We start from the raw sequence: 14,170 nt of genomic DNA on the forward strand, positions 1-14,170 counted from the left end.
CTTGTAGAGTTTGAAGTTAACTTTGTTTAGTCATTAATAGCAGTATGTTGGCTTTTGAAACAAACACACTTGCCTGGGTGTAGTCTATATGCCTATAATCCTAGCACTGGCAGGCTAGGGCAGGAGACTGCTATGTTTGACGCCAGCCTGAGCTGCATAGTGAGAACCTGTTCTGCCCCATCACCCATAAAAAACGGGGGTGAAGGTGGGAGGAGAATTAAAAAGAAAGCAACATATACTCAGAATTTTATATTCACTCTGTTTTCGTCTCTCTGTCCCAGCGCTCACCTTCCTGTTAGATACAAGGGAGAGAATAAATATATTACATGCAGAGGGTACCAGAAAACTATGGATCATCCTCATCACAAATTTTAAATAGAAAAAAAAATTTTTTTCAATTAAGGTTCTGTGTTGCCCTGGCTTTCCCCGACTCCTGCCTCAACCTCTCAGGTAGATAAAACCACAGCCAGACATACATAAGAATACATGTATGCCTAACCATGTATGAAATAAGGATCGTGGAGTAAATTAGAGTCCTGCTATATTGGATTTGGGGGCTCTTTTCTATTTATAATAACCTTATTGAGATATAATGATATTCCATGTAGTCTTCTTCATTTGAAGCATATAGTTCAGTATGGTCAGAGGTGTGTAACTATCACCACAACATATTTTAGAATACTTGTATCATGTCAGAAGGAAATCCTGCCTCACTAGTGTACACTGTCCAGTTTCCCAGCCTTCTCAGCCCTAGGCAAACCATTTTCTTCCTTGCTCTATAGATGTGCCCATTTGGGATATTCCATGCAAATGAAACTATAGTGTATGTGCCTTGTGTGATTGGCCTCTTTCACATAATACATTTTTAAGGTTTATCCGTGTTATGGTATGTACTGGTACTGTATTCCTTTATATGACCAAATAGTATTCCAACATATATATGGCATATATATATATATATATATATATATATGATATAATTTATCACGCCACTCGTTGATGGATACTTGGGCTGTTTATACTCTGAGGCTATTATTAATAATGCTTTTATGATTATTCATATACAAGTTTTCATGTAGATATGTTTTGTTGTTTGTATGTACATACTTGGCAGTGTAATTGCTGGATCATATAATTCTGTATTTGACCTTTTGAGGAACTTCTGGAATATTTTCCAAAGCAGCTTCACAAGCGCTGTGCATTCCCACCAGCAGGGTTTGAGGTGGGGTGGTTCTCATTTCTTCACAGTCTGCATAATATTTCATATTGCTATTTGATTATTGTCCTAGTGAGTAGGAAAAGGAATCTCATTATGATTTTAATTTGCACGCTTGTGTTTGCTGATGATACTAAACTATTATTAGTATCATTTAATAAATGTGTGTTTAGCTCTTTCACCCAGAGTTGTTTACAAATTCTTAATGCAGTCCTTCACTAGGTATATGATTTACAAATATTTTCTTCATTCAAAAAATTCACCAAGCATAATGGTATATATCTTTAATCCCAGCACTGGTGCGGGGTGTGGGGGTGCACAGAGACAGGCAGATCTCTAGGAGTTCGAGGCCAGCCTGGTCTACAGAGTGAGTTCTAGGACAACCAGGACTACACAGAGAAATCCTATGTATAAAAACTAAAAACCAACCAACCAACCAAACGCACAAAATAAAAACAAGACAATAGAAAACTCATTTTATATGTATACGTGTTTTGTCAGCATGTGTATCTGTGTACTACATGTGTTTCTAGTGCCCAGGGTGGCCAGAAGAGGGCATCAGATGCCCTAAAATGAGTTTCAGGTGGGTGTGAGCTATCACGTGGGTGCTAGGAATTGAACACAGGTCCTCTTGAGGAGCAGCAGTGCGCTTAGCCAGTGAGCCGTCTCCACGCTTAGCCAGTGAGCCGTCTCCACGCTTAGCCAGTGAGCCGTCTCCATGCTTAGCCAGTGAGCCGTCTCCAGCCCTTTCCAATGCTTTATGATATCCCTCTCATCATTGTGTCTTTTGAAGCCAGGAAAGTTATTTTATTTATTATTGTATGTATTGTGTATGTATGTATGTATTTGTTTTGTCTGTGTCTCTGTCTTTCTGTCTGTCTATCTCTGTTCTCTGTGTGTGTGTGCATGTGTGTTTGTTTTACCATCTAGGTTGCAGGATCTAACTCAGGTTTTCCAGCTTTGTAACAAGTGCCTTTCCCCACCAAGCTATCTCACTGACCCAAGTTTTGATTTTATGACTAAGTAGTATAAGGCTCTGGAAGGTTAAATGCTGCCTAAGGCAATACAGTTAGCAGTAGCATTTTAAATAATTCATATGTTTTTAAACTCCTTTGTGTTTAGAAATCTTTAATGGAAGTATTAGCGTGAAAGTATACAAGAAGGTACTATCTAGGTATGCAACCCTCTATAGGTAAGTAAATATATTAATAAATAACTTAATTAAGTGGAATGCTGAACATTAAGTGGCCTTGTATTTAATTACTGCCACTCTTCTATGTTAATAAGCACAAAACTTTATATGGACTTTTTTTATATATGATTTAAAGTTTAGTAGTGAAACAGCTGTCCTTTCGTGTAGGACTGTATAGCTTTCGTGTAGGACTGTATAGCTTTCGTGTAGGACTGTATAGCTTTCGTGTAGGACTGTATAGCTTTCGTGTAGGACTGTATAGCTTTCGTGTAGGACTGTATAGCTTTCGTGTAGGACTGTATAGCTTTCGTGTAGGACTGTATAGCTTTCGTGTAGGACTGTATAGCTTTCGTGTAGGACTGTATAGCTTTCGTGTAGGACTGTATAGCTTTCGTGTAGGACTGTATAGCTTTCGTGTAGGACTGTATAGCTTTCGTGTAGGACTGTATAGCTTTCGTGTAGGACTGTATAGCTTTCGTGTAGGACTGTATAGCTTTCGTGTAGGACTGTATAGCTTTCGTGTAGGACTGTATAGCTTTCGTGTAGGACTGTATAGCTTTCGTGTAGGACTGTATAGCTTTCGTGTAGGACTGTATAGCTTTCGTGTAGGACTGTATAGCTTTCGTGTAGGACTGTATAGCTTTCGTGTAGGACTGTATAGCTTTCGTGTAGGACTGTATAGCTTTCGTGTAGGACTGTATAGCTTTCGTGTAGGACTGTATAGCTTTCGTGTAGGACTGTATAGCTTTCGTGTAGGACTGTATAAGCTTTCGTGTAGGACTGTATAGCTTTCGTGTAGGACTGTATAGCTTTCGTGTAGGACTGTATAGCTTTCGTGTAGGACTGTATAGCTTTCGTGTAGGACTGTATAGCTTTCGTGTAGGACTGTATAGCTTTCGTGTAGGACTGTATAGCTTTCGTGTAGGACTGTATAGCTTTCGTGTAGGACTGTATAGCTTTCGTGTAGGACTGTATAGCTTTCGTGTAGGACTGTATAGCTTTCGTGTAGGACTGTATAGCTTTCGTGTAGGACTGTATAGCTTTCGTGTAGGACTGTATAGCTTTCGTGTAGGACTGTATAGCTTTCGTGTAGGACTGTATAGCTTTCGTGTAGGACTGTATAGCTTTCGTGTAGGACTGTATAGCTTTCGTGTAGGACTGTATAGCTTAGTCCTGAAATAAATTGTAGGATTTACTAAAAACTTAAATGGAAAGAGTCAAAGTGAGGAGTCCGGCAGGACACACCCAACTCTTTTGCAGAAGACGGAGATGTGACAGAGTCTCGAGTACCCATGGCTTTGAACTTGTTATGTCCCCGAGGATGTTCTTGCATTTCTGATCCTCCTGCCTCCTCTTCCTGGGTACTGGAGTCACTGGCGGATACCAGCACACACACAGTGCTGCATTTAGGATGACTCATGATGCTTGAGAGTGTCACCTTTCAGGTTTGAGGGAACTTGGTGTATTTACTTTAAAAAAAAAAATGTGTTTCAGGGTATTATATGACTGGAAAGAGAGACTGAAGCAGGGCTGTGAGATTATTCAGACCACTCCCTATGGACGACCTGCCAACATTAGTGGCGGTACCTCATCGCAAAGGATCTACGTCACTTACCGAAGAGCCTCTGAAAACACGACTCAGAACACGCTGGCTGTCACAGACATATGCATTATTATACCCAGTAAAGGAGAGAGCCCGCCACACACATTCTGCAAGGTCGACAAGAATCTCAACAATAGTATGGTAAGTTAACTCTGTAGCACTGATGCACTTAGCCACCCGCCAGCGAATAAATACATAACTGTAAGACTTTTCTTAAAAACAAAATAGCGTAACAGATCTGAAAAATATGTTTCTAAGGATGTTGGGTATTTTATTGTTTTCAAAAGTACTTTAGTTGTACTTCCATAAAAACTGTATAAGAAGCTTCGTTTTCTCTTTCTCCCTCCCCTTCTTCCTTCCTACTTAAATAACTTTTCCTTATTACTACAAAGTCAGTAAGTTAACACCACGGCTGCACCTTGTTCCCATGCTCTCACGCTGGATTCCATCCGTTCACCATCAGTTTCTTTCAGTTATAAAAGCTTTGGCTCCATATCCCCGTCTCTTCCATTGTCCTGTTTCACCGTTCTTTATAGTAAAACTTTTCAAGAGCTTGGTATGTGGTGGGGCTGGAGGAGGAACGGCTGCGTTGGTGAAGTGCCTGCCCTGCATGCAGAAGGCCCTGTCTCCAGCCCCTGCACTGCAGTACTGGGTGTGATGGAGCATAGAATTTCAGCACTTAGGAACTGAGGCAGAAGGATCAAAAATTCAAGGTCATCATTGGCCACATAGTAAGTCGAAAGCCACCCTGAGCTACTTGAGACTTGTCAACCTCATTCCTATAAGGAAAAGTTGAATAGATTTTACTCCCTCCTTCTCCTTGGCTCTTTCCAGTTAAGGGTCTGGTCTGGTTTTTGGCTTTTATTTGTTTTGGGTTTTTTGTTTGTTTTGTTTTTCTAGACAAAGTTTGTTTAGTCCTGTCTGTCCTGGAGTCCACTCTGTAGACCAGGTAGGTCTCTAACTTGCAGAGATCTACCTGCCTCTGCCTCCTGAGCACTGGGATCGAAGGTGTGTGTTGTCACCATCTGGCTCCAGTTAAGTTTTTAACTTAAGGTTTTTCTTGTTACTGAGTCCTGGGGTCAGTTCTTTATCTCAGCCGTTTAGGTTTTGTTACAGATGGTGACTGGTTTTTCGTTTTTCCCCCTCAAGAAGAGGTGATCCCCTGGCCTGCGGTCTTGAGTCTTTTCTGTCTTAACTCACCAGTCATTCCCTCCTGTCTCTCAGCTTCCTGTGCAGTGGAGCCTAGGGTTCATTCCTCAGTGCTTTCATCTTTACAAAAAAGCTTCCTCCTTTTAAATCTGGTTTTTCTAATACAGTGTGTTGGTGACTTAAATTTCTGTGTCTGACTAGACCTCTGTAATTTACTATTCCTTGTTCGTTATCTTACTTAATAGAGCACCTCAAATTTAACACTGCAGTGAAATCTGATGTCCCTTTTCAGATCTTATCTCCACTGCCTTGTTTGTCTAATAAATGAAGAATTTAACTTACTTAACGAATAAACCTTAGAGAAATACAAACTTTTCTTTTCTACATTTACTCATTTGGTGTTTCTGAGACAGATCTCACTGTGTAGACAAGGCGATCCTAGAGACTAACTGCCTCTGTCTCCCAAGTGCCGGGATTAAACGTATGTGGTACCAAGCCAGGTCCTGTGCGTGTGTGTGTGTGTGTGTAATTTCTATTCAAAGCAAATTTTTTTTACTATTCATCTATGTTAGCTTATTTAACTTGCTACTTTCTTTTAATACTTACAAACTATTTCAGAAACTGCAAAAATAGGGTAATAAATACAAGTTATTTCTAGTTTTCCATATTACCAGCAGTGCAGTTTTGATCAACCCTGTGCCTTTTTCTATGAATACTTGTTAAAAAGACACTGGAAGAACAGATAATTAAAGGTAGGATGGGGAACTTGAGAGATAGCCCAGGGTAAGCCCACTGGATGCTCTTGAGAGGACCCAGGGTTGGTCCCAGCTTCCCCACAGTGTCTCCCAATGATGGGAAGCACTAGTTCCAAGAAGATCTGACCTTCAAGGGTGCCAGGCATGCATGTGGTCTACATGTGTACAAGCAGGCAAACACATAAATGAATAAATAACTCTAAAGAGAATAGGACATAGAATTGATGTGTCTGTCAGTGTACTGTGTAGTTTGAAAGACATTGACTGATTGCTTTGAACACATGGTGGTGACTAATATTTCCTCCAGCCTATAAGTCTAAAGTCTATAAGATATAAGTCTATATAAGATAGATGTGATATGTAGTCTGTAAGAATGTGCCTTCTTTAGTCCTGCACCTTGCCAACATTGACTGGTCAGTTAATGTCTTTTAAATTAACAAGGATAAATCAGTATGATTTTAACATATTGTTTTGGCTATTGTGGTATTCGAACATCTTTTAATGTATATAACTTCCCCTGCACCTGTGGGAAACACATTCCAAGACTCCTAGTGATACTCCTAGATTTTAAAAAAGATTTTACTTGTAACTGTGTGTTTGTTTGTCTGTATTTGGGTGTGTGCACATGAGTTCAGGTGCTCACGCAGGTCAGAAGCTTTGGATTCCTTGGAGCTGGAGTTACAGGCTGTGAGCTGCCTGCTGTAATTACTAGGAGCAGAGCTTAGGTCTCCGCGAGAGACGTTCATGCTCTCTACTGCTGAGTCATCTCTCTGACCTTTCCCTTGGATTTTTGAAAAACACTTAACTGCATATACTATGCTTTTCCCTATACGTATTTATAATAAAATTTAAAGTATGCACAAGGCATGGTAAGAGATCAGCACCAGTAACTAGTAACGTAACAAAGCAGTAGAGCGACAGCCAGCACCACTGCTCTGAAATGTTGGCTCCATCGTTAAGTGTGCCGAGGGTTTCTTAAACACAGGCACTGCTGCTGCTGTTGGGTGAGTACCGGGCAGAGAGCAAACACTGCAAGTATATTCTGAACAAAGGGACGATTCATGTCCTAGACAGGATGGAGCAGGACAGTGCAAGTCCCCATCACAAATGTGATGCAGGTTACAACTTCTAAATTGATGGAGGAGGTGCTAGTGAGGCCCCATCTCAACTTGAAAACTTTTTGGCAGTTGGTGGCTGCTAGGGGATCGAGAGTAACTTTTGTTGCTTTTGTTTACTATTTATGGGTGACTTAACTGCATGTGTGTCTGTGCCCAAAGTGTGTGTGCCTGGTGCCCATGGAAGCCAGAGGAGGGCATTGAATCCCTGGGACCAGAATTACAGATAATTGTGAGTTGTCATGTGGGTGCTGGGAGTTGAATTTGGGTCCTTTAGAAGAGCAACCAGTGCTCTTAATTGCCAGACCATGTCTCCAGCCCTGGGAGTAAGTGTTCTTTGAAGGTGTGGCCACTGGTAGGCTGCCCATGGTCCAGTTGATGCCCCACACCCATGCACATATAGAGAGCACTAATTGGAGCTACTAAAAACTAACAGACAAATAAGAGGACATGAATTTGGGAGTTAAGGGAGATCCAGGGGAGCTGAGAGGTAGAGGAAGGGGAGTCAATTGACCATAGGCAACTGAACTGTGAAAACTGAATGTGTGGATGAGGGAGGTCTAGTGAATGTAACAGTTTTAATGAAGATGGTTGCATTAGATGAGTTTTCTATAATTTGTTCTGTCTTCTACTGTAGGACATGTAAATTCTGGTTTTTAATATTAGAGCCAAGCTGTTGGTATCACTAAATTTTACATGACTAAGTTGTATTTACCTAGTGCCTATGTCCTGTGCGGTATCCTAAGTGTTTCTTCACTCCTTCCAGTGACCTGAGTAGGTATTTTACCAAGAAGCAAATTTGAGAATGAAAATGTGATTCTTTCCTCATACCAACACCTTCAGTAAGTTGGTAAAGCAAGACTCAGACACAGGCTGTAAAACTGCAAAACCAAGAGCTAGACATTGTTTCACACTGATGGTGCCCTGGTGTGTGGCCTAATTCCTGTATCAAAGTCTATGTTCATTCCCAAGATTTGTATCAAAAAAATTTTACTCATTTATGCTCCTGTCAACTTACAAATTTGTTAAGAGTTGAACTTTTAATTACCAATTTTCAAATATAACTTCTCAGCATGTACAGACAAGCACTTTACGGATATTAGGTTATTTAATGGCAATTGTCAGTGGATCCATGTTGAAGTAATTATTTAAAACGGTCACTGGTCAAGCCAACTATCTAAGCTGTGGAGGCTCTGCCTAGCTTAGCCGCCATGTTCCGAGGCCAGAGGCCATGTGCGTGCCGCAATTAGAAACAGCCAGCCAGAAACACCAGCCCTGCCACCCACGAGATGCCAGTGTGGGAGATGGCTCTGCCAGTCTTCCACGCTGTCTCTGCAAGGCTGGGTTGTGCCCAGACCATCCTGCCAACCATGTGGGCCTGGTAAAAAATGAGACTGTAAAGCTTAAATATTAATCAAAGGCTTTATATGTTTGATAATGCCCAATCAGCAGATCCCTTTGATGGTTAATGAAAAGTCAGACCAAGCTATTTCTGTAAGAAACAGTTTGAAAAGTGGTTACTGACAATATCTAACTTTATCCTAAAAGAATTTACCTGTAGATATGTCACCCCTAATTAGATGACCATTTTTTACTGTAACTAATAATATGTAGAAAATGTCTGTGGATCATTACGATTTAGCAATATTATGTGGCTATGTGATTATAGCAGATGGTAATCATGGTAGCAAATAGAATGTTGGGGGTGGGGCTGGTCCAAGGTGAGAAAAGGTATCGTTCTATAGCTTAGCCTGGTTGTAGCCAAATCAGCCTCCAGCTCCTGGTGAACCTCTTGTCTCCCTCACCCTCCCAAGTGCTGAGATTACAAGCACAAGCCATACACTTGGTTCACAAATAGTTTTTAAAGGCTATATATGGTAATAGAGCAAAGAATGTTATTGAATTCTTTCATGAACATGGGGCCTAGCATACAGCATTTCAGATTTTATTTGGTATCTTAGCAACACTATACAAGCCTACAGATGTATTTATGTATTTGTTTCTGACTGAAAGTAATTGACAGTGACACTAGAACTGTTTCTAAGTCTTATTAACTAATCAAGGTATTCTAGCGAAGCCTTTGCCATTGAAATTAAAACCAGAATGTGTTTCTTTTTTCTTACTGAGAAGGTAGTCTCTCTATTGCCACAGAGCTTGTATTCTCCTCTGCAGAGAATAAAGAGGCATTGTTAACAGCGTGGTTAGCATAGACTCTGGCCAACCTGCTGAGCTTTGAATTTCACGTCTATAGTGGACAAATTCACCATCTGTGCCTCAGTTTTCTTATTCATAGACTAGGGATATAGTGATGCTTTTTTTTTTGTACATAGGCTTTTTGAAAAGTAAATGGATTAGTATTAGAACTTGGGACAGTGCCTACAATAATAGTAAATGATATATAAATGTCATATATTAATTACCATTAACTACTACTAATTTCTTTTATGTGTTTAATATTTAGAGAAGAGCTTTTTAAAAAAATATTTTATTTATTTATATTCCAGTCACTGCCCCCTTCATGCCCCCTTCCTACAGTTCCTCATCCCATTCCTTCCTCCCCCTTGCCTCGGAGAGGGTATTTCCCCCCTACCAGACCTCCACCTTCTATGGGATCTCAAGGCTTTCAAGGATTAACTTAGGCTAGACCAGGCAGACCTCTGCTACATATGTGTCTGGGGCCTCAGACCAGCCCATGTATGTTCTTGATTGGTGGCTCAGTCTCTGAGAGCTCCCTGGGGTCTGGGTTAGTTGAGACTGCCGGTCTTCCTCTGGGGTTGCTCCCGCCTTCAGCTTCTTCAATCCTTCCCTTAATTCAACCATAGGGGTCCAGACTTCAGTCTAATGGTTGGGTGTTACTATCTGCCTCTATCTCAGTCAGCTGCTGGTAGAGCCTCTTTGAGGACAGCCATGCCAGGCTCCTGTCTGTAAGCACATCATAGACATAGTAGTGTCAGGCCTTGGTGCTCCCCACCCCATGAGATAGACCCCAAGTTGGGCTGGTCATTGGACCTCCTTTCCTTCAGTCTCTTAGAGAAGAGCTTTTAAAAAATGTGTCTGGTTGTTAAATTTGTCCTAAGTTTTCTTAATGAAAAGAGATTATAGAAAGAAATGTTAAATGGTTATTTTCTTTCTTTCCAACTAAGATGGCCATTGATACTTCTACCCAAGTTTGGAACTTAGAATAAAGTCTAAATTTTTGTGACTTAGTTTTATTTCGAAGGATCAAAATTTCCTGTTATTGTGAAGCAGGGTATTGTTATCTTCTGAAAGAAACGTAGGCAAGGATTCTAATAAAATGCTAACAAAACAGTAGATTGGCAACAGTGTGCAGGTGAGCGCTGTACTACATGGTAGGGAATTCATATTGGAAGCGCAGACATTTCATTTCATCGGGTCACTGCCTTTTAAACATTAAATGCTATTTTTTTCTTCTCTCTTCAGTGGGGATCTGCAGTGTATTTATGCTATAAAAAATCCGTGGCAAAGACTAACACTATATCTTACAAAGCAGGTGAGTATCATTTTGGAGAGAAATACTTTATGTAGAAATATATTGTGGGGTCCATAAGGTTAAAGACAACCCTGCCTGTAACCAGGCTGTATGCCATGTTTGGATCCAAGCTGGACTCCAGCCCCTGTCTCTCCAGTCTCGGGTTGTCTTACAGTGTTTTGGATGTTGCATGAAAGATCACTTGACTACACGCCAGTTCTCTTTCATTTTTAAACCAATGCAAAGTATGAAAAAGATGTGTTTTAAATATTTATATTAATTTTGTCAAATTTAATGGTTATATTTTATGATAATGAATAGTATTAAAGCTAATTTGCAATTTTATGATACATAGTTGAGGTTTTCAATTTTAGGAGCCCTCAAAATGCCAAACATATTGGTCTCATTTATAAGAAAGCAGATTCAACTTTTTAAAATTAGAGTCCTGGACTCTTTTCTCCTTTTGACTTTTCCAGGAGCCACAGTTCACCAGTATTTCTACTCTTACTTTACACCTGCACGGTTACATCAGGACCTGAGAGACGAGAGGTTAACTGTGAACACTCAGGGGCCGCACTGGCTAGCTGGCACGTGACTAGAGAGGCTTTAGTTTATCTAGTCCATTTTGCCTTATAAGTGACTAGAACCTGCATCCTATGTGGAGATGTCAGCAGTAGAGCCCGTGGGTCAGATTCCCACTTTATCATGGCGTGACCACTGATGGTTTCTTCTCAGGCATGAAACCTGTTTTCTTTTCTTTTTTTTCTTTCTTTCTTCTTTTTTTGTTTGTTTGTTTTTGTTTTTCAAGTTAGGGTTTCTCTGCATTCCCTTTGCTGTACTGGAACTCATTCTATAGATTAGGCTGGCCTCAAACTCAGAGATCCGTCTGCCTCTGGAGTGCTGGGGTTAAAGTTAAAGCATGTGCCACCACTTGGCCTCTTGCTGTTTTAACCCCACAATATTCAGTATAAAGCTCTGTTTCTAGGATATGTTTATTGGAAGATACCTGTTCCATTTCATGAGTAAATTAACATGAAACACTAGGCTGCTTGAAATTATCTAAATATAAGTTGGGATAATTTAGAATTATTTAGAAGCTGAGTTTGAGGTGACACCATTGTAATATTCTACATCTCTTTACTCTTTTGTGGGTTGTCGTTCATTTGTGTAAGAATTTACACTTAGACTCCTATAGGAGAAACAAAAACAAAATGAACAAATTTTATATATGTGTGTATGTGTGTGTGTATATATATATTTCCCCCTCAGAGGAGTAGCTAACAAAAGTGATAGTGTGTGTGTGTGTGTGTGTATATATATATATGAAATAATAAAGCATTTTATTGTCATTCAACTTAGAAATGCTTCCATTCCAGACACAGTGACCTAATGTTCCCACTGCTGTCATAGGTCTAATTTGCAGATATCCTCAAGAAGATTATGAGTCGTTCTCACTGCCAGAATCTGTTCCCCTCTTTTGTTTACCAATGGGAGCTACTATTGAATGCTGGCCACCAGATAGCAAATACCCTCTTCCTGTGTTTTCTACGTTTGTGTTAACTGGAGCCTCAGCTGAGAAGGTGCGGTGTTTTTAACTAGTTTGCTGATTTCTTACACATTTTTAAGTTATAAGCTTCATATCTGTAAGAAGCAATGTAAAAACTAACTAAACTGAACCAATAATATACATCTCTTCCATTTGGTTGAATTTACTATATCCAGAGACAGGAAATGAAAGTTTTCCCATCCTCCTAAATGTTTGTTTTTATTCCTAAACATTAGTGAAGACTTTGCTCATTATCAAATGTTGGTTCCCTCACTCTTCATTTTCTGTGATAGAAAAGCTCCTGAATCATGTCTCAGATATCATAAAATGTCACGTGATTTAGAAAACAGACTTTTTTTGTTACTCTGGGCCCCAGATCTTGCACTTGCAGGGGAGAGTTCTGCTCAGCTACATGCCAGCCCTGGAGTGACAGAGTGGTAGAGGGAAGCCTTGCATCACTAGGCCAGCACTCTCATTTTGTGGATAGGGGAATCATGGTGCAGAAACAAATGTAGTGAATTGTTTATGTGTCTCATTTATCTCACTCTCTTACTAAATAGTGGTCAAACATTTCATATGAAAGTATTGGTATAATATCTACTTTTTTGGTTTTGTTGTTTTGAGACAGCATCTTTTTGTATCGACCAAGCTGCCCTTAGGCTTGCTTAGATCATCTACGTCCTGAGTGCTGGGGTTGTAGGTTTGAATCGCCCTGAGCTGAGGCTCAGTTTCTTTCACTTTTTATTTCGAAAATATGGTTTAATCAAAATAACTATTTTTAATAATTAGGATACATGAAAATATTACCGTATAGCTAGCAGACTTATCATGAAGGCATCATCGGGATGGTGACTCACACCTGTAAATAATCCAGCACTCAGGAGGCCAAAGCAGATCACGAGTTTGAAGCCAGCCTCAGGAGACACTGTAATTTTTTTTTTTTTTTTTTTTTTTAAAGAAAAGCAAGATTGATTTTACCACTGTGTTCCTAGTCCCTGGCACCTTACCTGTACATAACAAGCATCCACTAAGTATTCAGCTGATCGCCTGTTTTGAATAAATAATATAAAGTATATTTATTAAGTGCTTTCTTGTTTTACAGGTCTATGGTGCTGCTATTCAGTTTTATGAACCATACTCTGAAGAGAACCTTACAGAAAAACAGAGACTTCTTTTGGGTATAACGTCTCTGGTGGATGGAAAGGCTGGTAGCTCTACAACAGTTCACACTAACAAATGCATCTGTCTGCTTTCTCACTGGCCTTTTTTTGATGCGTTCAGAAAATTTCTGACTTTTCTGTATCGTTATTCCATCTCTGGACCTCATGCCCTTCCAATTGAGAAGTAAGTTATAAGCTCCGTGGTTTAAAGTGTGATGCTCCAGCGTGGCACAGTTGTGTACATTTGATGTTATCCTTATGTGAGTTGGAGGCAGGACGGGTCAACATAGTTCCAGGACAGCCAGGGCCATATAGAGAGAGCATGTCTCAAAAAAATTTGTCAGCCCTTTCCTTGGTATACTTATACTAGTAATTGATTCAATTTTATATGGAAATTAGGTTCCTTGAGAGTTATTTGAGAAAAACATTTGGTTATTTTATTTTGTTATTTTATTTATGTAAAACTTGGTATTTTTACAGTCTTGTTATTTTAAACAATTTTATTTCTGCCAGCAAACGTCTTAATTTGTTTTGAAATGGGTTATTTGGAATAAATCTAAAATACTCAGAGGAGGTTTGTAGCTGCTAGCTTGGAGAAATACTGGAACCAGGTTTCCTTGCAGTGCTAGAGGTCAAACTCAGGGCCTTGCACAGGCCAGGCAAGTGCCTTGGCATTAAGCCACATTCCCAGCCTGGATACACTAACACTCCTTTTTTTTTTTTTTTTTTTTTTTTTTTTTTTTTTTTTTTTGTATAGACAGGGTTTCTCTGTATAGCCCTGGCTGTCCTGGAACTCACTCTGTAGACCAGGCTGTCCTCAAACTCAGAGATCCGCCTGCCTCTGCCTCCCAAGTGCTGGGATCAAAGGCGTGCGCCACCACCGCCTGGCATACACTAACACTCTTAACTACATTTGTAATTTCTATGTATAATTAAAGTATAAT

The 14,170-nt window shown here is 39.9% G+C and overlaps 1 protein-coding gene across 5 annotated transcripts in view; it reads left to right on the forward strand.

Moving 5' to 3' along the window:
• Positions 1-14,170, forward strand: part of Dennd4a (DENN domain containing 4A) — a 93,364-nt gene that overhangs the window by 21,618 nt on the left and 57,576 nt on the right. For all 5 annotated transcript variants that reach the window (XM_076925775.1, XM_076925776.1, XM_076925773.1 and 2 more), the window contains 4 exons: positions 3,903-4,152; positions 10,472-10,541; positions 11,931-12,100; positions 13,169-13,410. In XM_076925775.1, the coding sequence (XP_076781890.1) occupies positions 3,903-4,152; positions 10,472-10,541; positions 11,931-12,100; positions 13,169-13,410 (732 nt within the window). The remainder of the gene's footprint in view (positions 1-3,902; positions 4,153-10,471; positions 10,542-11,930; positions 12,101-13,168; positions 13,411-14,170) is intronic.

The sequence above is a fragment of the Arvicanthis niloticus genome, chromosome 26 (genome assembly GCF_011762505.2).
Source record: "Arvicanthis niloticus isolate mArvNil1 chromosome 26, mArvNil1.pat.X, whole genome shotgun sequence".
NCBI lineage: Eukaryota > Metazoa > Chordata > Mammalia > Rodentia > Muridae > Arvicanthis > Arvicanthis niloticus.